Genomic DNA, 22,195 nt, shown 5'->3' on the forward strand with positions numbered 1-22,195 from the left:
TTCTATGTATCAGTATCTGGAAAGTAAAGGTAACGGATTTAGATTCGTAGGAAGTTCTTCAGAGTAAAGTATTTTGGAATGTGGTGTTTCTGGGAATATTTGAGAGAGGATTCAGTGGCTTATGGGTCTTAGACAGTGTGGTCTTGTGCTTGGATCTCGTGTAGTGAGCCTGGGTTAAGGAACTGTGGTGCTACAGCAAGGAAGAATATCAAGTTGATGATGAATCAGAAGGGAAATTACATAAATGGAATAGCTTGATAGTAGACCGAATCGGTATGGTAAGGGTATGATTAATTCTTCGTATGTGATCGAGGTAATGAACTTTTACAGGCATGTTGCAGCGATGCTCTTGAGTCTTGACAGCTTGCTTAGCCTGGTTTGGATAGAAGGATTCAGTCCTGGCAGTTTAGTTTGTGGTTAGGAAAAGGGGGATGGAGCTCTCATGATATCCTCGTGTGGTATGGTATATGCGATATGTTGTGGAGGATTGGGATTTGTGTGTGTAAGGCTTCGGTTCAGTTTGGAATGGAAAGTCATTAAATTCTTAAGCAGCACGGGCAGCTGCAGGTGTTTTAAGAATCGATCTTCAGATGATTAAGGAAAAACGATACTGCTATTCTAGTGAGTTGACGGGGGTAGATCGCGGGGAATTGGTCGCGATCGCGGTGAGTAAAATGTGAGAAACGTGCCAATGAATCGCGATCGCGTGAAGCCTTTCGCTATCGCGGAGAAGAAATATTCTGTTGTGTTGATCCCACTTCGGAAGCTTATATCTCACAATCTATAAGGAATTTGGAGATGATCCAAAAAATGAAAATTGTAGCCCTTTGTGTCTAGTTTTTGGAAATATAAATTAATTGGAATTTAAAGTTGTGTACAAAAAGTTATGGTGGTTACACTATAGGCTGCCTGGAAGGTCTCTAATACACAGGGATGACTTTGGAAGCTTATATCTAGCAATGTATAAGGAGTCAGGAAATGAGCAACATATGAAATTATAGCCTTATGTGTCTAGTTTTCAGAACATTAAACCATTCGTAATTTGGAGTTGTGTGCAAAAAGTTATGACCACTATACTGGAGGCTGTCCGGAAGAGCTGGGAACTGTTCATCGCGATCGCGAAGCATTGTCCGCGATCGCGAAGAGTAAATTTTGGGCTGGAAAAATTGTTCTCCGCGATCGCGAAGAGTAAATACCTGGGCAGAATATTTTATAACACGTCAGTCGCGATTTTGGGGTCATTTTACACCCATAATTGCTCGTTTTTGGAGATTCTTGAAGGAGATTAACGAGGGATTCAAGGGGGAACGTTTGGAGGTAAGTTTCTTGGACTCAAAACTCGTTTTTATTGTGAAATCCATCTAGGAAATCATTGAATTTTTGCTAAAACGGAGGAATAGGGCTTGGAATTTTCAAATTTTTAAATTGGGATTTGAAGGGTCAATTGTGGATGGATTTTGATGTTCTTAGTATGTATGAACTCGTGAGGAGATAAGGAATACGGTAATGTGAGTTTTGTAATTTTTCGAGAAGTGGGCCCCGGCTCGGGTTTTGCTAGTTTCGAGATTGTTGCTATTTTTCGACTGTTTTTGATTGGGTATTGTCCCATTGGCATATTGTGATGTATTCGCTCTGATTTTGGTTAGATTCGACGCGCGTGGAGGCTGATTTGAGGGGCAAAGGCGTCGCGGGCTAGAGATTTCGCCGGTTCGAGGTGAGTAATGATTGTAAATGATATCCTAAGGGTTTGAAACCCCGGATTTGCACCCATAGTGCTATATTGGGGTGACTTGCACGCCAGATAGAGAGCGTGGGGTAGGGCACCGTTGGGGATTGTGACTTGGTCCGTCCCGATTGTTGATTTTACCGCGTATTTCGCTATGACTTGTTGTTTTTCACTAGGACTTGGGCTTATTGCCATATTTGGGACTTATTGCCGACTGTTTGAACTCCCTATGAGTTATCATCACTGTTTTCCTCACTATTTGAAATATTATTTGAACTCAGTCCATTGTCATTACACTGTTTCATGAACTCAGCTATATTTTTACTCAACCTCGAGTTTTAACTGATATTTGAACTACTGTTTGAGCTGAGCATTTTTGTTTCTTTACTGATGCCCGAGGGGCATATGATTATTTTTGGACTGATTGAGGCCGAGGGCCATATGTGAGGATATGCTGAGTGATGTGAGGAGGCTTTCAGGCCTCGAGTGTATTGTGAGGAGGCTTTCAGGCCTCGAGTGTATTGTGAGGAGGCTTTCAGGCCTCGAGTGTGCTGTGAGAAGGCTTTCAGGCCTCATGTTGATATGTACAGGCTTTCAGGCCTTATGATGATATAGCGCTTGGGCTGTAGGAGCCCCTCCGGAGTCTGCACACCCACAGTGAGCGCGGGTACCCATCCAGAGCGGTTAAATTTTAGACAGTGGTAACAATGACACTGTCATACGCGTTTTGGTCAGGTAACAATGACTGACCAGTCAGGTAACAATGACTGACCGGTGGTAACAATGGCTCAGTAATACGCGTTTTGGTCAGGTAACAATGGCTGACCGGTCAGGTAACAATGACTGACTAGTAACGAAAATCATGCCCGAGGGGCGAACCTTTATGTGCTCATCTTGCATACTTATTTGCATTTTTACCTGCTATGGTGTGATATTTGTGCCCGAGGGGCGAATTTTCTGTGCTAATCAGCACTAACTATTTTGAACAACTTTTGTAATTATTGAAAGGACCATTTTCAAAAGAGATTTGAACTGAGCCGAAACATTCCTAAAGAGTTCTCTGATGTCACTGTTTTCTCGAAAATTGTACCCGGCTTCTGTACAGCCCGTTGGTTGCTTTACATGATTTCTTGCTGCTCAGTTATTATTTACTTCTATTACTCACTGAGTTGGAAGTACTCACTTTACTCCCTGCACCTCGCGTGCAGTTGCAGGTATCGTTCACCCGGTAGCGGGTTATTAGCGGATTGAAGGTATTGTTATTGTAGCTGAGCAAGGTGACCGCCAGCGTTCGCGGCACCGGATGTTGTCTTTTGTTTTCCAGAATTTTTCTTTATATATATTTATTGGCCTGTAGTTGTGTTAAGGTTTCTTTAGATGCTCGTGACTTGTGACACCCCGGTCGGGTTGTGTTGGGTTGTAAATACTGGTTATTATTGTCGTCAAGCTGTATTTATCTATTCATTTATGTTTAATAAATGTTAAAGAGACAATTTGGGTTAGTTGGCTGGCCTTGTCTTCACGAGAGGCGCCATCACGACCGGGTTTGGAAATTGGGTCGTGACAATTTTAAGCCAGAACACTTGAAAAGAGTGCGAAACTTGGAATTTAGGTGTAAATACATTGCTAATATCCATCAAATATGACATGCTTTATGTTTTAAAGAACAATTATGGTCAATGATTGAAAAGAAGCCACTGCAGCTAACTTCTACTTGCAGCAGAAGCTGCATTCCACTTGGCTTGAAAATTTGCTATGAAACCAAAAGAGTTACACAACCTTAAGCATTAAAACGGAAAGTAATTTGAAATGTTTCCTCCAAAACTGAAAGTTCCATCTCTTCAATTTGAGATGAAACACTACCTTTAGGGATCGTTTAGTACGAGAGATAAGGGATAATTAATCCCGGAATTACATTTAAGAAGAGTTTATCTCATGCTTGGTTGGGATAAAATCGTGGTATAACCAACCTCGGGATTAGTCATCCCGGGATTGTAGTATTTTTTTTATCCCCATGAAAAAGTGGAATAACTAATCAACAACCCTGTATAATCCCACAAGTGAGGTTTGGGGAGGCTAGTGTGTACGCAGACTTAGACCTTACCCATACCCTTTGGGGTAGAAAGGCCGTTTCCGATAGACCCTCAGCACAAGATGTAAAAAGACAATAGACAGTGACAACATCAGAAGCCATAAAGATAGAAGAGGTGGAATAACTTTTCCGGGATAATTAATCATGAGATAACTTGTTTCCCAACCAAACGACCCCTTAGTTTCTTCCACGAAACTCATATCTTTTTCTCTTGGACAGTACAGTGTGAGACAACTATGAATACTACAATCATACAGAAAGCATCGACACAAGTGAAGCAGCGGAGAAATGAAGCAACTTTACAGAGTATTGCAGAAATGAGATGCAATTCATATATTCATTTCCTGTAAAGCTAAGTGTAATTTGCAACAATTGGGGTGGCAATAACATTATAAGAATTTGTTCAAGTTCAAAACTCCCTTTTTCTCAACATTTAATATATAATTCCCTGATTTAAATGAGATTTAACATTTCCTAGCAATGAATTCACATGTAAATATATCATCCAAAGTCGATAAAGACTTCCCAGCACCCAAGACTGGAATGATATTTAAAATAGGCTCAGCATTTACTTTAACTCTTTGACTCATCTGAGCAAATTCATTAAAAACATCAGTGAAGATTTGAGACAATGTTCCATGAGGGATATTGAGGCTACCTGCAAAGTAGAGCCTGAAATTCTGCATAAGGAGAGACTGTATCAGAGGTGGACTAGAATACTTTATCAGGGATGAGGGAGTCTAGAAAAGGGCACATTGTAAAAGAAAGATCTTCATCTTGTCAAAATTTGTGAAATCAAAATGTTGGGTCGGGGAAAGAAACTTACCATTACGTCGTCCCAAGAGAAATTATTCTCCAAAAGGACTCTATCAAGACGATAAATACAAAATCTTGCGATCATTATGACTTGTTCCTTTTCAACAGGACCTTTGGACTTGACACTGGCATGACCTGCAACATTGGCCAGGGAGCAGATTTTTGCTGCAAGCTCTTCAGTAACTGAAAGAATTGCTGTGCATACTTTCCCATAAGCAATACATTTCTGAAGGCAAACGTCATGCCACGTTTCATACTCAAAGCCCCAATAACCTTGTCCAGTGGATTGATACTGCATGGCATGGTCACTTGGAGCCGACATATACTCCCCAGTGTAAAGCATGGGCTTCACTTCAACCAGTGCTCTACATAGAGGAACTGTATTCAATAAAATGTTTGACGAGAAACACAGATAAATAACAGGTCATTTTGTTCTCATGTCATACTGACGGGAAGAAAAACAACATAAGCCATAACAAGAAGCACAAATGCAGAGGGAAATAAAACAACTATAGCAGATACCCGACAACTTTACAGCTAACTATCCGCATCACAGTTCTTGGAAGCGCAAACATTAGAGTGTCATTTTATACTATGGTCAAGGGAGCACCCCAAACACAAATTACCTTTTTGGCAGATCAGGAACAAGAATATATAGGAAAATTGGATTTAGGACTCTGGTCTTCTTTGCGCCCTCAGCATGGAGCGACTTCATTAGATTAAGAAGTGCTTCTGTCTTGTTCTGAACAACAACTCTTTCGGACGTTTCCATGGCTGCTGAACAATATATGACAAAGACTAAGGCTGATGTAGATATTGAACAATTAAAGCATCTAGCCACTGCTTCACTGTTTTCCAGTGCCTGTTCAAGTTCAGCAACTGGACCTCCTTCACAGAGCACCATTGTGGCTGGATCAAGCCCCAGCTGTCCTGCCATGTGTAGTATGTCATTGTGCAATGTAGCCTGCAACATAACGATATGGTAAATGAATCAGAAGCAAATTTCCAATATGACAATTCTCCTGAGTCCTGATAGCAATTGAAACTAGAGATATGTAGTTAACTATATGCTTTATATCAAAGTAAGAAGCAAGGCGGATTTAAAACGATAACCGTGTTGCCCAGGAATGACATGAATGGTATAGTATCTGAAAGATCAGTACCTGGCTGTATGGACCAATACAACTAGGGGCCCAGCAAGAAATGCTTTGTACATGCAAGACCTTTTTAGTAGGATCATTTGCCACTAAAACTTCAATATATGCCCTCCCTAAACCAACTAGCAATAGAGGGAGCTCAATGGTAGACCGTGATGGTACGCCAAAACGACACTTATCCTGAGTAATATATCTGACATAGGTTTCATTTGCCACTGCAAACTCATCCATATCGGCAATATAAAGATGGATATACAGTACATTTTCCCAAGAGCAACCATTTTCCACGAGCAGAGCTTCAATTCTCATTAAAACAACCTCCAGATCCTCCCGCAAATCTGGCAATCACAAGGCTAAATGCATTGGAAACTAAAAAGATACAGAGGAGATATGAGAGGAACTAGATCAGAGAGAGAATTCAACGTATAGCACAATACCAGATAAGATCCACCTACAACATTAACCTTCTACCATAACTCGATGTTTTTACCTGCTGAATTTTTACACGAATCTTGGAGCCAGCAAGAAATAGAAAAGATATCATCCTTCTTTGTTTTTGAAAATTTGAGCTCCTCCTTACTGACATCTGGTCGCTTAGAGCTTACAGCAACAAATCCGCCACCAGCTTCGCCTTCTTGTTGGGCATCTCCATGCACTTCAAATACTTTATCCACGTTCTCCTGGAAGACATTGCTGCCTTCATCAATGGCATTTGAAGATATTGACTCTACCTTCCTTTCGAGGTGGAATGCCAGGGGATGGACGATGCCAACAGGGGCTATGGCATCTGAAGAATGCAAGACGATTTGAAATTCATCCAGCACAATCCGCGCATTCTGCGAGAGTAAAAAAAATAAGACGTGATAAAGCAAGAAAAGGGACGTAACATTTAAACACTAGATCTATATTCTCCGACTCTCTGTCATTTCATTTTTACTTCACTTGACTTTTGAAGTTCAAATTGAGCTTTGCTCAGCTTTTTCTTGGACTGCGCAACGCAATTTCGCCCACCAAAAAATAAAATGAATAATAAATCCCCACAAAAGATACATAACTAGATGCATAAATTATGTACAATCGCACTATCATTATTCAATTTGACTTATGAAATGAAACCTATACAAAAATCATGGAACAGAGGGAGTAGAATGTTCCCCAAAGCACTGGTAATACTATATCACGGAATTAGTAATAAAGCTAGCTTTCTTTTTGAGATCATATAGTGCAACCATATGCTTCCTGCCTAGGACCACCCAGAGAGAGAGAGAGAGAGAGAGAGAGAGAGAGAGAGAGAGAGAGAGAGAGATGAGAGCTGGTTGAGTGAAGAATGACAGGGTTTGGGGGGGGGGTCGTTTTGGTTTAATTTTGGAATGGGGAATGGGGACCGTTGATCTAAATGATCAACGGTCACGATTGAATGGAGTAGGTGGGTCGGGTATGGCTTGGGTTTGGGCTTGGGTCCGGTGGGTTTTCCAATTGGGTTGGGGTCTATTTGATTTAGGTTAGATTGGAAACCCAATTTTGGCTATAAGTTAAATAGCCATTTTCCCATTTAATTTGTAGAAAATAGTAGATAATTTCTAAAAATAATTTAAAAATGCTAAAATGATTGAAAGTACATAATTAGTAATTTAAAAATACATGATCCAATTTTATGCATGTAAAACCTAATTAAACCTTAAAAGGGCTAATATTGCAAATATGTGCACTTTAGCTTTGAAAAATACTTAATGTGATTATAAAAATATGTAAAAATTACCTTAGCCATGTTTTGGCATAAACATGGAAATCCAATAGATGAAAAATAATAAAACACTTGGACATGCTTACATATGCACATATATGCTATTTTGAAGGTATTTTGCATATTGAAAAAATATATAGGGAAAAATTGGGTATCAACAAGTCCTACATACACANGAGAGAGAGAGAGAGAGAGAGAGAGAGAGAGAGAGAGAGAGAGAGAGAGAGAGAGAGAGAGAGAGAGAGAGAGAGAGAGACTTGCTTTAAACAGAGGGCAATCAAGGGTTAATGATTCATACTCTCCACCTTCACCACAGACATTTATTCCATATAACCTGCCAAAAACAGACATAAAATGAGGAAAAATTGAATTAAAAAATGCCCAAATTTTTGCTAACTGAATCATACTCTTTTAGCTTGTGGAGATGGGACTCCAGATATACTAGCTCTTTTCCCAAGTGTTTTGAGGGGTCCAATCCAATAGCAGCAACCTAAAAGATTAAAAAGTACAGCAACTAAACAAAGAGAAAAAGCATCACTTCTCATCCAATTTACAAGAAGTTGAGAGAAACGTCTATCCTGAGGTGCATATATAAGGAAGAGAACACTTAAACAATAGCAAGCAGCCACTTGCGCCACACACAATGCTCTACAGCTGAAAAGAACTTTTTGGCTTTGTCATCTCTGTCACTGAAAAGATCATTAATTTTGTTTTTATATCTAATATGGAGTTATGAGCATGTAAACCAATCGATTTCGCAGAGATCTGACACTTCTGAAAGATGAATGCTTTCTTAAATTATATTTCTATGCTCAGCGAATGTCAAATATCATATTCTGAATTGGAATATAATAGAAACATAAAAAGTCTCAGTTCTGGAAATAATCGAAATTCAAAGAATTAGTATCTCCAGTTTCTAGCTAAGATTCTGGAGCAAAGAAAATGGATTTATTGCACATCTGTTTGTAAGAAAGGGGGGAAAAGTTGAATTTCAGGTTTTAGAGGTGATATTTTTGTGCATAGCTCAAGATAAATGTATATGCGTTTCTCATATACATGCACTGACTTGGTCGTGTACCTTGTCAAGAAAACTCTCGAAAGAACAAGATAAACTTTTATAAGCGAGTCAAAATGCAACTTCAGCTAGCAACGGGTGTAACAGCAGCTTACTCAGCTTCTACTGAAGAAAGTCAAAAATCTTTGGTTTCTTTCTCCTATAGATATTAATTTCATGAAAAAGTAGGAGTTTTCTTTTTGATGAAGGAGTTTTCTTCTACTCATTCTCCTACAATAGAACTTTAAGCTAAATCAGTTTGGTTAACAAGAAAAAGTCTCCATAGTTTCTCGTTCTATATAAATGACATTTTGATGGCACTGTCAATTCCAAATGTAGGCGGTTCCCTCAAATCTCAAGCCATCCACTGATTCCTCTGTTTCTCAAGAAAAAGGTAGAGTGACAGAGAGAACTCCATCCCAAAAAAAGCAATCACAAACCCCCAGAAGTATAATAATTACATGAGAAATCTCAAATAGAAAGAGCTTAGAGATCCCTACCTTCACTAATATTGCAATAATTCCACTTCTTATCTGCCGGGGTTGGGGAAACAAAAAGAAAAGAAGAGAACTTCAGCTCAAACTTGGAACTGCAATGATTAATTTCTATATTTCTAGATCTATCACATATTTACCATTTCCTGAAGAAGAAATGATTGATCTTGCTTCCATAGGTATGCCAAAGAAACAAGCCCTAACCTTGAACATACACTTTCCACTCGTAATCTCTGGTAGTCAGATGCAATTGCACCAGAAGATACTGCATCAACAGAAGGTATCTGTCTTTTTACCTCATTCAACAATATAAACATATCTTCAACTTCATCACCAGGAGTCATGCTGTAACTTAGGTCATGATGCCTGTAAAATCAAACTAGAAAAGTTACAAATAAATATTAAGCTGTAGGTATGTTAGCTTCTTTTAACATCTATGTCTTGTTCAAGTTAACAATTACATTGCTAACAGCTTACAGAGATTATTCAGGCAGCAGTATTAGAGAAACAATTATTTGTCCATTCTATCTGCCTTTTTAAATAGAATAAAGCAAACCAAAACTAAGATAATTTCACATCTCCATTCTTTTGACAAGAAATAAACTTCAACTGTCCAGTTCTTATAAGCTATGTTGCGCGGACTTTCCAAAATGCTGCCGCACCCGTGTCGGATCCTCCAAAAATACACTACTTTCGGAGGATCCGACGATATTTTCGTAGAGTCGGAGCAACATAGTTTATAAGTATACCCAAGTAATAGATTTTTCAAAATTAGGCAGTTGGTTGCAAAAAAAGACTTCTTGCAAAAGGGCTTGCCTTGTGGATCCTTGAATTCGCCTCCGGAATAATGGGAGTCCCATGCATTTTGCATAGCTAACAACTATCTGGTGCCCAACCTGCAGATAAAGTTGGCAAACATTCTAAATGAAATGGTATCAAGGAGAGGAGAAGAATATCCAATTTCATTCTTATTTAACAAAACTTATAATCACAATTCTATTAATTTGTTAAAAAAAGAGAAGAAATATCCTCAAATACAATAGGATATATTAGGAAGGGGATCAACCATACTCATTATATATATATAACTTCTCCTGCAATCTAAACAATCAATTGACTATACCTCAATCTGAAATTAGCTCGGCTTTGGCCAGGTGAATCCTCTGTATTCCCTTAGCTGTATTCAGGTCTCTACTGTACCAATACTAAATAATGTGTCTTTTACGCAAATTATGGATTCTCTAAGTCTCATATTTATCCGTATAAGCACATAAACGTCTAACTATAATAAAAGGAATACTAACAAACACAAAACATAATGTAAGTGTAACATCAACTAATTTTTAGTCCCAACTATTGGATCCCCCATATGGATAAATGGCTTAGACTGCATTCTGTTTCTAGCTAAGTCATATACTGACTCTCAGAGACATTAGGTCCTTCGAAACAACTTACCTCCGTGTGATTTTAAGTCTATATCATTCTTTTTAGCACATTTAATCATCATGTTGTCGCACCTACTAACCGCTGCATCTTTAATCATCATATTATTCCCTAGGTCGTACCCCTTGTACTCTCTATGAGATGTGATTATATACTTCTTGCATCTTATATAACCGCGTATCCGTCTTAATATCCGAACTTCTACGGCATTTCTCTCGTGTAAGTGTTGGCCTTACGGTCCCAACATTCAAAGCATTGCTGCTCTCACAGGTATTCCATCCGTGTCAAGATATTTTCTTTTGATAAAAATTAAGTAGAAAAAGTTACTGCTTTTTTAATTAGAATCTCGAAGCAACAAAGGAGATCTCCACCAATCACAAGTAAAAAAGAAGAAAGAAAGAAAGCAAAGGAAAACAAAATTCAACCACTTTAAGAAATTAGCAGCCTATAACTACCCAAAAGATCCAAATATATGGTTTATAAAGCTATAATCAGATTGAATTTTGTAAGTTAAGGCTGTTTCCCTTAAGCGTCAGTGCCATTTTCGCATACATATAAAACGAATTTCTCTACTTCAACACATCTTCAATAAAAACAATCAAGCTATGAGAAATCCTCTCTATATTATGCATAGAGAGAATTCATATGGTGGACTTCAAGTACTCCCTCCATCCCGATTTATGTAATACTCTTTTCTTTTTTAGATTATTCAAAAAGAATGAAACTTTTCCCCATTTAGAAACAATTTAACTTTACACTTCCCATTCTACCTTTAATGAGATTGATTTATAGCCTCAAACGTATATGGTTTGTTTTACCACAAGTTTAAAAAGTCTTTCTTTCTAACTTAAACTTTGTGCCGAGTCAAACACCGCCACATAAATTGGGACGGAGGGAATATTACTTTCCTTCTTAACTTATACCCAAAAAGAAACACTTTTTTGTATTAAGAAATAATTCAATTATAAACTTTACATTTACCCTTAATGAGAGCCACAAGTTTCAAAAGTCAGACTTTCTTTCTTAAACTATGTGCTCAGTCGAACAAACACATAGGAGTAAAAGTTGTGCTCAGTCAGACAACATCACATAAATTGGGAAGGAGGGAGTAATAGAACTTGTTGATTGACTGGGAATTACAAAGCTAACCACATTATCACTATGTAACAAAGAGAAGAAGAAACAGAAGCTCACAGTTTGATACATGTAACTATCAAGCTCATCGGTTGCGTCATCCGCGGGAATCAAATTAGCCAACGCAACAATCTGAAAAATTACCACAATAATAATAATAATAATAATAAAAATTAAAAAAAGCATGTAAATTTTAACAAACACCTAGGTAAAGAGAGTGAGAAAGATTGAGGACCTCGTGACCATATTGAATGCATTTCATCATGGCAAAGCAACTGTCTTTGCCGCCACTGACTAAAGCCACGACTTTCATATTGTTAACCGGCGACGAGAACTGGCACTGTTTCCGACCTGTTGCCGAGATGATTGCGCCGGCGAAGTAGGGTTTTTGAAATAACGGTGAGTTTACGCTGTTTGTTTGACTTCAGTACTAAGGTCTTATGCGTTGATATTTTTGAGCTCTGTGATTAGTACGTTTTATTGGGCTCTTGCCATTTTTGCAAGGATTTAAGACAGTGTAAAGAAATTTTCACCTAATGAAGATAAAGTTACCATTTCTTTTCCTTTTTCCACATAAAAGTTAACTGAACTTCAATTAAAGTAGTTCAAGTTAATTAAATCTTAATTAAGTAAAGTCTGACTGTTATGGAGCAAGACTTAGCATTTCACCTCTTGACATGCAAGGGCGGAGCTAGAGTGCTAGAAGCAGTTCGGCCGAACCAAGTAGCTTTGGTTCTTTCTATCTATCTTAAAATATCTGCTGAATATGTAAAAATTATTAATTTAGAACACGGTAAAACGATTAAAATCTCAAACTTATAAGCTTGAAAAATTTGACTTCGCCTCTATTGACATGTGACTAGGATTTAGGAAAGTTAGCGTGAAGCTTAATTAGCAAGCTTAAAAAACTTAGTAGCGGCTAAACCAATAGCATAAATCTCTTCTCTCTTCTATGTAGGGAATTTTCTCTTCGTTTAAATATTGTAAATCTGCTGAAAATTTTCCACGAAGGTTTTCTCAAATTATACATTTGACTACACTATGTAAACATTTTACAGACAAATCCATTGTTACATAACAATGGGAAAACGCTTTTCTTAAATTTGATTGGTTAGATGTTGTCATGATAAGCTAAAGAGAAAGCTTTTGTTAGTTTGATTTGCAATCAAACAAATTATAAAAGAATAAACAAACAAATGAAAATGATTTTGAGTTGAACGCATTGAATTGCTCAAATGGAAGCACCCATTTTAAACCCAATGAGCCAACTTGAGTCGAGTTGAACGCATTGAATAAGCAACTTGTTCATCGCTTCAGCGCTGTAAACCATCCGGATTTAATTCAATCTTCCCGTTTGGTATCCCTACCCAACTACAGGAATTACAATAATACTTCAAAATTTACTTCAGCCTCGTTAAGACGCCAGTAAGATTAGCCAACAAAAGTTATATACTCGACATCAACATCGGACTAGAAACTAGAAAGACAGACGGGAATAGAGAAGCCATATCATTACACAGTCAATACAGAACTACCAAGATTCACATGCCACTAAAGGAGTCTAATCCACAAAAGAATAAAGCGGATCACATGGACTGTGGGACTCGCCATACTAAACCTCTTGAAAAACTTCTGTATTTGCAACCACCAAAAATCGGCACCAGAACAAATAATTAAGAATATTGACTTCTTACAGCTAAAGAGAGAACAAGTGCGAGAAGGTCTGAACTATCAGCATCTAGTTTTGGATTAATCATCTATCACCAATCGCGCACTTGCAAAGCCCTTGATATTTCGAGTCAGAAGATCCCACACTAGCATGTCCTTATAATTCATGAGAGCATGCTCTGTGCAGATCAAACAAAACATTCCTCCCTGGCTAATCTCTTAAAAACATCTTTGATGAAACACACGGATAAGCTCGTCCCACTTGACTGTTCCCGTGCAAATTAGCTCTTTGTGACTCAATAGCCAGCTTGAAATAAGATTTCTATAGGCACACCTGGCTGGAGAAAGAACGCAGCTTTTAAGAACATGAGGTCAGGCCGCTTGAAAAATGGGGAAGCAATATATCCACATAATGCCTACCTTGTCCATTTGCCAACTACAGCTCAACACATCAAATAAGAAAAGGTGGTAATACACTACAAGCAGGAGGGGGCCAAAGACGTAAAATATCTACAGCCACATATATGACATGAAAAAGATATGCTCTGTCTTGACTTAAAATCAAGACACTGTGGATATTTTACATGACTTTGCCACCTAAAATCTTTTAAAAGTGGATTTGCAATAACTTGGTGTGATAATCAATCTTTTTCATGAATTACTACATCTGATATTGATGCTCGTTAAGGGGTATGTATTTTTCTCCTATATTCAAGTAATTTAGTAAATGCATGTACGTTAAGTTCCAAGGTACGGCACATCCTTGGATAACAGCTTTGCTTTAACATTATATGCAACCCAACTAATGTGCATATATAGCAATGGTTGTATATCTGTTAAGAAAGTCTCTCCCCAGGTAATTGTCAGTGAGAAGTTGATTCTAGTCAACAATTAGACTTTCTTCCAGATATTATGCGTCAAGAATGGACATAATGTTTTACAGCGTCAAACACCAGCGAGATGGCATGCGAAGAAATCATGGTTGGCAGAATTATTGATTTATGTAGATGCAGGCTTAAATGATCTATGTAACTGCATTATCCATACCATTCTATCTCAAGACTAGAACTCAGAAGGGAGCCTCGAGTGATTCATCCCAGACATCTGCACTTCCATTGGAGGCATCTTCTGCATCTTCCTCCATTGACAGCCTAATATATTCCCTGTGTGCGAAGCGATCCCATTCAGTCAGATTTGGGTTCTCACGCTCCTGGCAACAAGAAGAAACTCATGTCAAGCACTGGTAACAACGACCAAACAACACAGAACTGCATTATCAACCATACATTATCCTTTTAATTACCTGACGAATTAGGAAGGGATCACGGGTTTCAAATGCCATGAACTTATTGAGGTTAAAGAGTATGTTAAAAACACTACCAGAGAGCTTGCTCCCCTTCAAATCACGTAATGTAAAATAGCTTTCATTCTGCAAGAAACAAACTTTAATTACACACATTATCGTACTCAGGTTAGAAAAACAGATGATACAAACTACAGGTCTCTATCACGTAAATGCACCTAGTCAAACAACGTAATAAGTTCAAGTAAGAACAACATACATCTCATTATTTTTTTAAAAATACAACATACATCCGGATGCAACAATAACTATGCCTTAGTTTCAACTAGTTGGAGTTGGCTATATGAATCCTCAAAATTCTTTCTGCTCTATATGGACCTCATTCGGTTCCAACAGTCAATAGTTTGTCTTTTAAAACCAATTCAGGGTGCCCTAATACTAGAGAGTTTGATTCTCCACATTTCTAAACATACAATTTCTCTAAGCAAACTAGAAAGCACATACTAAACACCCAGAACTAAAGTGAGCGTATCAACAAGACAAAGCCTTAATCCTAACAAATCATAATCACAACATATATCTCAACAAAATTAAAAGAACCTCTAACTAACTACCACATCCAAAAGAGAAAACTAAAGAGAAATCTTACTCAACATATTTAACTTGGGTATGAAAAATGGTCGATCATTATAAGTGATCTTCAAGAACAGATGATTATGGTACAATAACTAAAACCTTAAAAGGACACAAGATAACAAACAATAGGAAATGCGACAAGTTCTAAATTACCTCTGGACTAATCATGTCAACTATCTGACACAAAATATCCTCAAAAAGCACTGGCTCTTGGGCCATGCATTCCATTCTATGTAACTGCTCCTCATAGAAGAATTGCATTTCATTCCTAGTTATAACCCCATTTCCATCCATATCTATGCATTTGAACCTGATCCAAAAAGAAAATGAGAAAGAAAACAATGCAGTGTCAACTGTGTACGTGTCCATCTCATAAAACAATACGCTTACAAAAACTAATTCACTGGAGTTAACTGACCGATCTGTAACAACTTTACTCAGCCTAACACACATCTTGGTTGAAACGAAAAAAGCAACAAAAAAAAGTACCAAGGCTACTGCCACACTCTCCACTAAACAGCCTTTGCCTGATGGTAGGAATACTTGTACAAAGAAATGCCTAAAATTTAGTAAGCACAGAACCAGCGATTTGACTACAGTGCATTCAACCAATTCATATTGTTTCGCCAACAATGAACAAACAAGAGAGCGTGCACCAATGCCTTTAGTGTGAACCACAAATAGAATGTCCTACTTGATAATCAAATGTTATGCTTCAAAGTTCTCAGTGCTACACTGCTACTCTCCGGTTCATTAATGTATATAATATCAAAGAAATAAAACACTCCCTCCGTCCCAAATTATGTGGCGGATTTGACTGGACACGAGTTTAGGAGAGAAAGGAAAATTTTTGAAACTTGTGGTCTTGAACAAGCCATGGACAATTGTGGGGATATAAATCATCTTATGAAGGGTAAAATAGAAAGGATAAGGTCAAAATTGTTTTCAAATATATAAAGGTGTCATTCTTTTTTGACGGGAATTTTTTCTTTGATGGGTATATATAAAGGTGTCATTCTTTTTGGGACAAACTAAAAAAGGAAGTATGCCACATAAATTGGGACGGAGGGAGTACCTCTTATTTTTTAGACGGGAAAAATATAAAAAAGTAGATAATTTCGTGATATTATATACATTATTGAACCGGAAAGAAAATTCTATTATAGAGAAATTACTACTTTTTAAACATCATAAATAGCAAAAAAATTCATAAAACATTGTTCCATGTCTCAATATTAGCAAAACTTTAGATCCCCACTAGTATTTTCCATTTATATTAGTTTTTCTTTCTCTTTTTTCTTTTTTTTTTTGGGGGGGGGGGGGGGGGGGGGGTAAAGATAACAAAAATTGATTGGATTGTCATATGCAAGTTATAACACAATCGGCTCCATAAAGGTGCTTCAATTATAGTCCAGTCTTGCGCACTATAAGGATCATTCGCTGCATCTCAGAATCTAAATAAACAAATAATAGACCACACGCATGCAATTTGCAAGGAAAATCTTATGAACCTTCATGATATCTTAGTCATTCAAATAGACTATTGTTAGGCATTAAAATATCCATCACCTAACCCCTTCTGCCCTTCATGTGTTTCCCAATGCCAAATAACGGCCAGTTGTATATACTAGGGAAAATTTTCTTTTTAAGTAACTTTCCACCAGCATCTTGTCTTCTCTTTCACTCACAATGAATTAGTGAGCATAATTCAGAAGGGAAACAATTCGCTTTTGCATAAAGAATCTTCTTCAGTAACATAATCTCCACCCAGCAGAAACCAAACTCTTGAGTCACACTAAAAGTACACAAATATGCAAGGACTGCAAGAAAGATAAATGTCACTTCTGAAACTTACCAGTATTCAAGACTAGGCTCTGATGATTTATCCTCCTCTGACAATATAAAGTAAACAAAATCTTCGTAACCCATCTTCCCTTCAACTTTACTGGTGAACTTCCTTGGAACCTGATAGCAAATTAAATCATAAACTCCTTAAGAAGTGATAAGCAAGCATTCTTAATAATACACCAATTAAAAACTAATAAAAGGCAAGATAAAACTGCAAAAGCCAAAGAGCACATGGAACACTCAGACCTGAGAAAATATTCTATCAACAATCCTGTATGTAAGGGCATGGTTGCCGTATCGAATGAGGTTCTCTTTATCAATGAGAAAATCATGATCGGTGTCAAGCTCCCAGAACTTGCAATATATCACGTAAAAGTGTTCGTATGAGAAGTACCTGTAGCAAAATAGAGTGCTCAAGAACTTACATTGAGAAGAATGTCAAACTTGAATGAATCAAATATCAGCGTGTACTTTTAGTGTGTCAAATTCCAGAAGATAAATGAATGCATACAATATCAGCCTCAGTTGCTGCAAAAATCCAATAATTTAAAAGAAATCTACAAAAACATAGTTGATGTAGTTTTCTAGTGCCCATTTTTCAAAATAGCACTTTGCTATTTTTCTTTTATAACCAAGATATCCCGAGTGCCAGTGGAGCATGGTTCAAAGCTCGTTGGATAATGAGTACCCCCGTCTACCCATTAAATACCAGACTTTTATCTCGGACACGGCTCGAACCTGTGACACGCGCCTAACCTATACATCACGTGTTGCCGCTCTCACCAGTAGACCAAAACCTTGTGGGCTAAAAGAAATTTGCTATATTAGTGACAGATAATGCTTTTTTGGTATATCTTTTTTTGACACATCCTATGAAGTATGATTTCCTACAGCCACTGTGTCTCATAAACATGCTTGTAATTATAAGTGGCAAAGACATTAGGATAATTACAAGGTGGAACTATATTGAATGGATAATATGAAATGATGTAAACTGAATCTCTTAAACTTCCCACAAACAAATATTAAGCATATATACCTTAGGACCTTATTGATATCATCTTCTTCATCTGCATGCTGCATTGCAGCAATAAGGTCAGAACGCCTCAGCTCCCTGAGGGTAAGACGACCATTACCCGATCGATTCACGTAGTAAAATATTCTGTAGACTACAGTTTCAGCTGGCAAATGCAAGAAAAAAAATTAACTGTTAAGACACTGCAGTAATATGAACCTCTTTCACTACAATCAAGTGAACAGAGGACCAATCCTGCAATGGAAATAGACCATCTATTCCAGTCCTACTCGTACAGTAAGACGCTCCAGAGAGAAAAGTGAAGGCAGAAAAGGTTAGCTACATTTAATTGGAAGAGGACTCTTTTAGTGGGAGCAAGTATAGGAAACCTCAAGGACTTTAATGGAAACATTAATGGAGGATATTATAGAATACTTATATTGAAAAGGAATTATCATAAACAACTTCTAAGTACGTCTTCGACAATAACCAGCTTTTCCAGCTCAAGCAACTATGTTGTAAGTGCTACCCATCTCAAAATTTGTTTATGATGTAAGCAACAAATGACATAAAAAGATAGAGGCATCAGAAACAAGAGTACACAGATAGAAACATTTGGAAAACAAGAGAAATATAAATGAATCTGCCAAAAGCAGTTTTATCAGTGCTAAAGAAAAGTAGTAGAACCCCACCCCTCGTTCGCCAATATGTCAAGGATAAGAGACCAGGGTACCTCGCAGTTGAGGCAAAAACACAAGGTAATTTCTTTCCATTTACCTAAGCCTTTCAGTACCTATGTTGGTGAGTGGTAGCAGTACCCGGTGGAATGGCCGAGATACATGCAAGATGGACCAGACACCACCATTATGAATTTCAAAGAGAAAAAGGAAACCTTATATCTTTCATCACCTTCCTTTTCATCCAGGGAAGCATGATACACAAACAGTCAAATCAAGTTCAACTGATCCAGTTCTTGATCCCGAAGTCACCCTCAACTAATTAAGCACCGACCATAACTATCGTTATTCAGAGCTTCTGAGAGTAGTATTACACATTTAGGAGACATTATAAATTTGAAGGCCAAAAAGACCACGTGCAAATTATGAGTGAAGTAAATCATATAAAAACAATGCAGCATGTGACCGAGAAGGTACCATAACGTTCTTGAAATTCAGGTGTGCTCTGTAAAAACTCCAACCCTGGATGTGTTGCCAAGAGTTCCCGAAGAATGGGTTTGAAGTCATCCTGCAATCAAGTTGATTAATTTCATAGGAGGAAGAAGATATCTAGTAATCCACAAAACCCTAGCACGCTTTAAAAGAAAGATCGTGTTCAGACAGTCATAAAATCAGAACAAAGTCATTTGATCTTTTGAGGTATGAGACTGGAACTACACTGTGAATAAATCAGATAGCAACTTAAACATCAACGGGAACTAGAGAAAGCACCTGCGCGAGGTATCTAAGGTCTGGCTGCTTCAAGATTGTGTACATTTGAGTTGCTATATCTTTTGTTAACATGTTGCCGTTGATCCAATAATCAACAAAAGCATCCCTGCAGCCATGTGAAGCAAATAGCATTTGAATACACACTCCTCAAGCACTTCAGAAATATTTCACATCAATTAACAAAAACCTCAGGCACATTGCGCAATACTCTCCTACATTTTGGTTTCATTTCATGGCTTCTTTTCTTTTTTTCTCTTAAATATTCACTAATTACGAACATAACACGCCATGAAAGTGACATAGGAAAAAAATTACACAGACCGAAAAAAGAGAAGATATCCCAAAGGGTTGCGAAGCTGGACCAGGTACAAGCAATAAATCTATATCTATGCACGGAAGATGCTGGACTGTGGTCATTCAACTGTTTGAGCGTAAAGCAGTGATATTGGTTCCGATTAGTCACAGAAGCGGAAAAAAATAAGCTGTCTAACTGGGAATATTGAAAGAATAAAGAATGGTAAAGATCCTCCTATCTCCTCATCTCCTCTGACAGACCCTCCACTGAGTATAGGTTCCAACTTCACATATACTAGTCTAAAAGCTAGCCTGAATTCTCCCTGAGAACAGCGTATGCCTTTCAGTTCAAATACAATTCAAACATCTAAATATGCACATCTTTATAGAATTTAAAGACAAATCGCTCATTCATGACAGATACAATTCAGAGTTCCAAAAGTAATCATCAAGACTATATAGAGTAAACAAGAGAGAAATATGAAGTGGACATATTCAACAATACAAAAGTGATTAATCTATCAAATAAAACAGCATATTTCAGGTTCCAAAGGTTATCAACTTTTCATCACAAGGGGCACACAGACCTCAGGAAATATCCAGAAAGTAGATGAAGCATCTTGATGCTCATAAAGATGGAAATCATGTACCTGGTTACGACGCCAGTGCTGTCAACATCAATCTTCTTAAAAAGGGCTGCGGAGAAGAACGATGGAAGCTTGCATATTTCCTTCGTAATTGGTTTAAATTCTGACAACCCAAATGAAAACTAAATTAGTGTTAAGTTATAAAATCAGATGCAAGACTAGATAACAGCTGGTCCTTAAACATGTATATATGATCTAACTCAGTCTTAAGCCTAACTTGGACTTCATCCAGCAATATAGCCCAAACACATGCAAATTATGCATTAAACAATCTGCTTAACGGCTTAAGCTGTACGTAGTTCCAAAAATTCCAAAAGAGGCAGCAGTTATTTTAAATTTTTAATGTAGTGCTCCCACATAGTAGTCTTCACACCAAACAATAATATTCATCCAGGGAGCTAACTTGAATGAGACACCACTCGATGGCGAAGGTTCCAATGAAATCAAAATATTGATAAAAGAAGAATATATGCTAAGGACCTGAAAAGTTAAAGTAATATTTACAGGAAAATAGTAAACAGAAATTTTGGGCAAGAAAAGGTGTAAAAGGATGGTGAAAAAGAGTTATCATTTTGCTGATGAAAAGAGAAAAAAGAGAACGAAAACTCTTTTGAAATGGCTTTGTTAACATAAGAGGGCTCCTAATTGGAGTTTTGATTTACATGAACAAGGTTCCCTAATTCTCAGGGCTCTCAATAATGGCATAATTGTTCATAAAATCTACAGAATATTCTTAAACTTTTTTTGCAGGTAACAGAACATTATCGTTCTCTCGACTAACATGACACTTACAATCGTAAGTATATAATATTCTTTGTGAATCTCCTGACTTTCACCAGCTAAAGCCACCCCAGCTCAATATAAAACAGAAAATATCTGCAACAAAAAAACTGCCAGGACCGAAAGGCAGACAGATTGGCTCAACTTCTTGGAAAATTGGAGGGGCTAATGTTGAACCAGCAGAATCACTAATAAGAAAGTAGAGTAGGTGCAGTTTTACAGTGCATCATGCCACAGCATAATGTCAAACCTGACAGTAGCAACAGAAAATGGGCTAGGAAGAGCAATGCACCTCTAAAAGTGGCACGCTTTGGCTGAATCACAATGCAGTCAACATACCTCAGATTGACTGCAGCAGATGTTACATGTATGCGAAGGAGGGTGAGGATCTAAACTTTCTGCAAAGCACTGAAGTCAGGCAGATTTGAAACATATTTCTAAATCTTGTTTGGAGTACAGTGGGTGCCTAACTCATTGAACAATAATCTCAGAAGCTGGAAAGGAAGGATACTACAAAGACAAGTTAGAGACATTTGGAATAAGAAAGTGCATCTTGTGGAAAGTATGGAAAGAAAGGATGCATAACTGCTCTGAAGAAAGAAATGAAGCACTACGCGTTTGAAGCCCAAATATTTACCATCATTAGCTTTTTTGTGTAATCTGAAAATTTAAATGATATAGATGCTATGATGGACTTGTAAGCTTGCTGCACCGTTCTAAAAGGACACTGGTCATTCTAGCATTTTAGTACTGAACTAGCACTTAGTTGGTGCTTTTCATGAATTAAATCCCACCACAGATCAACCCCCCCCCCCCCCACACACACACACACAACTAAATTGTAAGAGTAGTAATTACTAGAAGAACAAGTACCTACCTACCTAAAACCAAACTAA

General features: G+C 37.6%; 2 protein-coding genes across 3 annotated transcripts in view; both read right to left on the reverse strand.

Annotated features, from left to right (window-relative positions):
- Nucleotides 1–4,125: 4,125 nt before the first annotated feature.
- LOC109238642 (diphthine--ammonia ligase) lies at nt 4,126–12,223 on the reverse strand. Its single transcript, XM_019405126.1, has 12 exons — nt 11,896–12,223; nt 11,721–11,792; nt 9,900–9,979; nt 9,224–9,449; nt 9,090–9,122; nt 7,943–8,025; nt 7,797–7,869; nt 6,282–6,627; nt 5,798–6,129; nt 5,261–5,598; nt 4,645–4,999; nt 4,126–4,498 (listed from the first exon to the last, which is right to left on the reverse strand). Exons 1-12 carry the CDS (start codon nt 11,971–11,973, stop codon nt 4,283–4,285), a joined length of 2,232 nt encoding a protein of 743 aa, XP_019260671.1. The 5' UTR covers nt 11,974–12,223; the 3' UTR covers nt 4,126–4,282.
- Nucleotides 12,224–13,131: 908 nt separating this feature from the next.
- LOC109238643 (serine/threonine protein phosphatase 2A regulatory subunit B''beta-like) overlaps nt 13,132–22,195 on the reverse strand; it is a 15,478-nt gene continuing 6,414 nt past the window's right edge. Inside the window, exons 4-13 of one of the 2 annotated variants that reach the window (XM_019405128.1) lie at nt 20,523–20,622; nt 19,579–19,684; nt 19,285–19,375; nt 18,155–18,296; nt 17,362–17,509; nt 17,123–17,232; nt 15,421–15,577; nt 14,632–14,757; nt 14,376–14,538; nt 13,132–13,662 (exon numbers count right to left, since the gene is read on the reverse strand). In XM_019405128.1, the coding sequence (XP_019260673.1) occupies nt 14,398–14,538; nt 14,632–14,757; nt 15,421–15,577; nt 17,123–17,232; nt 17,362–17,509; nt 18,155–18,296; nt 19,285–19,375; nt 19,579–19,684; nt 20,523–20,622 (1,121 nt within the window). In that variant the 3' untranslated portion in view covers nt 13,132–13,662; nt 14,376–14,397. Of the gene's footprint in view, nt 13,667–14,375; nt 14,539–14,631; nt 14,758–15,420; nt 15,578–17,122; nt 17,233–17,361; nt 17,510–18,154; nt 18,297–19,284; nt 19,376–19,578; nt 19,685–20,522; nt 20,623–22,195 lie in introns of both variants that reach the window. The other variant, XM_019405127.1, reaches the window with a different exon arrangement.

This window comes from Nicotiana attenuata, unplaced genomic scaffold (assembly GCF_001879085.1).
Source record: "Nicotiana attenuata strain UT unplaced genomic scaffold, NIATTr2, whole genome shotgun sequence".
Lineage (NCBI taxonomy): Eukaryota > Viridiplantae > Streptophyta > Magnoliopsida > Solanales > Solanaceae > Nicotiana > Nicotiana attenuata.

Bases quoted from the DNA above. Each gene is read 5' to 3' on its own strand.
- LOC109238642 (XM_019405126.1), bottom strand. From the start codon at position 11,973: ATGAAAGTCGTGGCTTTAGTCAGTGGCGGCAAAGACAGTTGCTTTGCC. The intron at 9,980-11,720 runs GTGAGCTTCTGT...CTTTATCTGCAG, and splicing joins ATAGTTACATGTATCAAACT to GTTGGGCACCAGATAGTTGT. The intron at 6,628-7,796 runs GCAAGTCTCTCT...TTACTCTCGCAG, and splicing joins TTGATTGCCCTCTGTTTAAA to AATGCGCGGATTGTGCTGGA.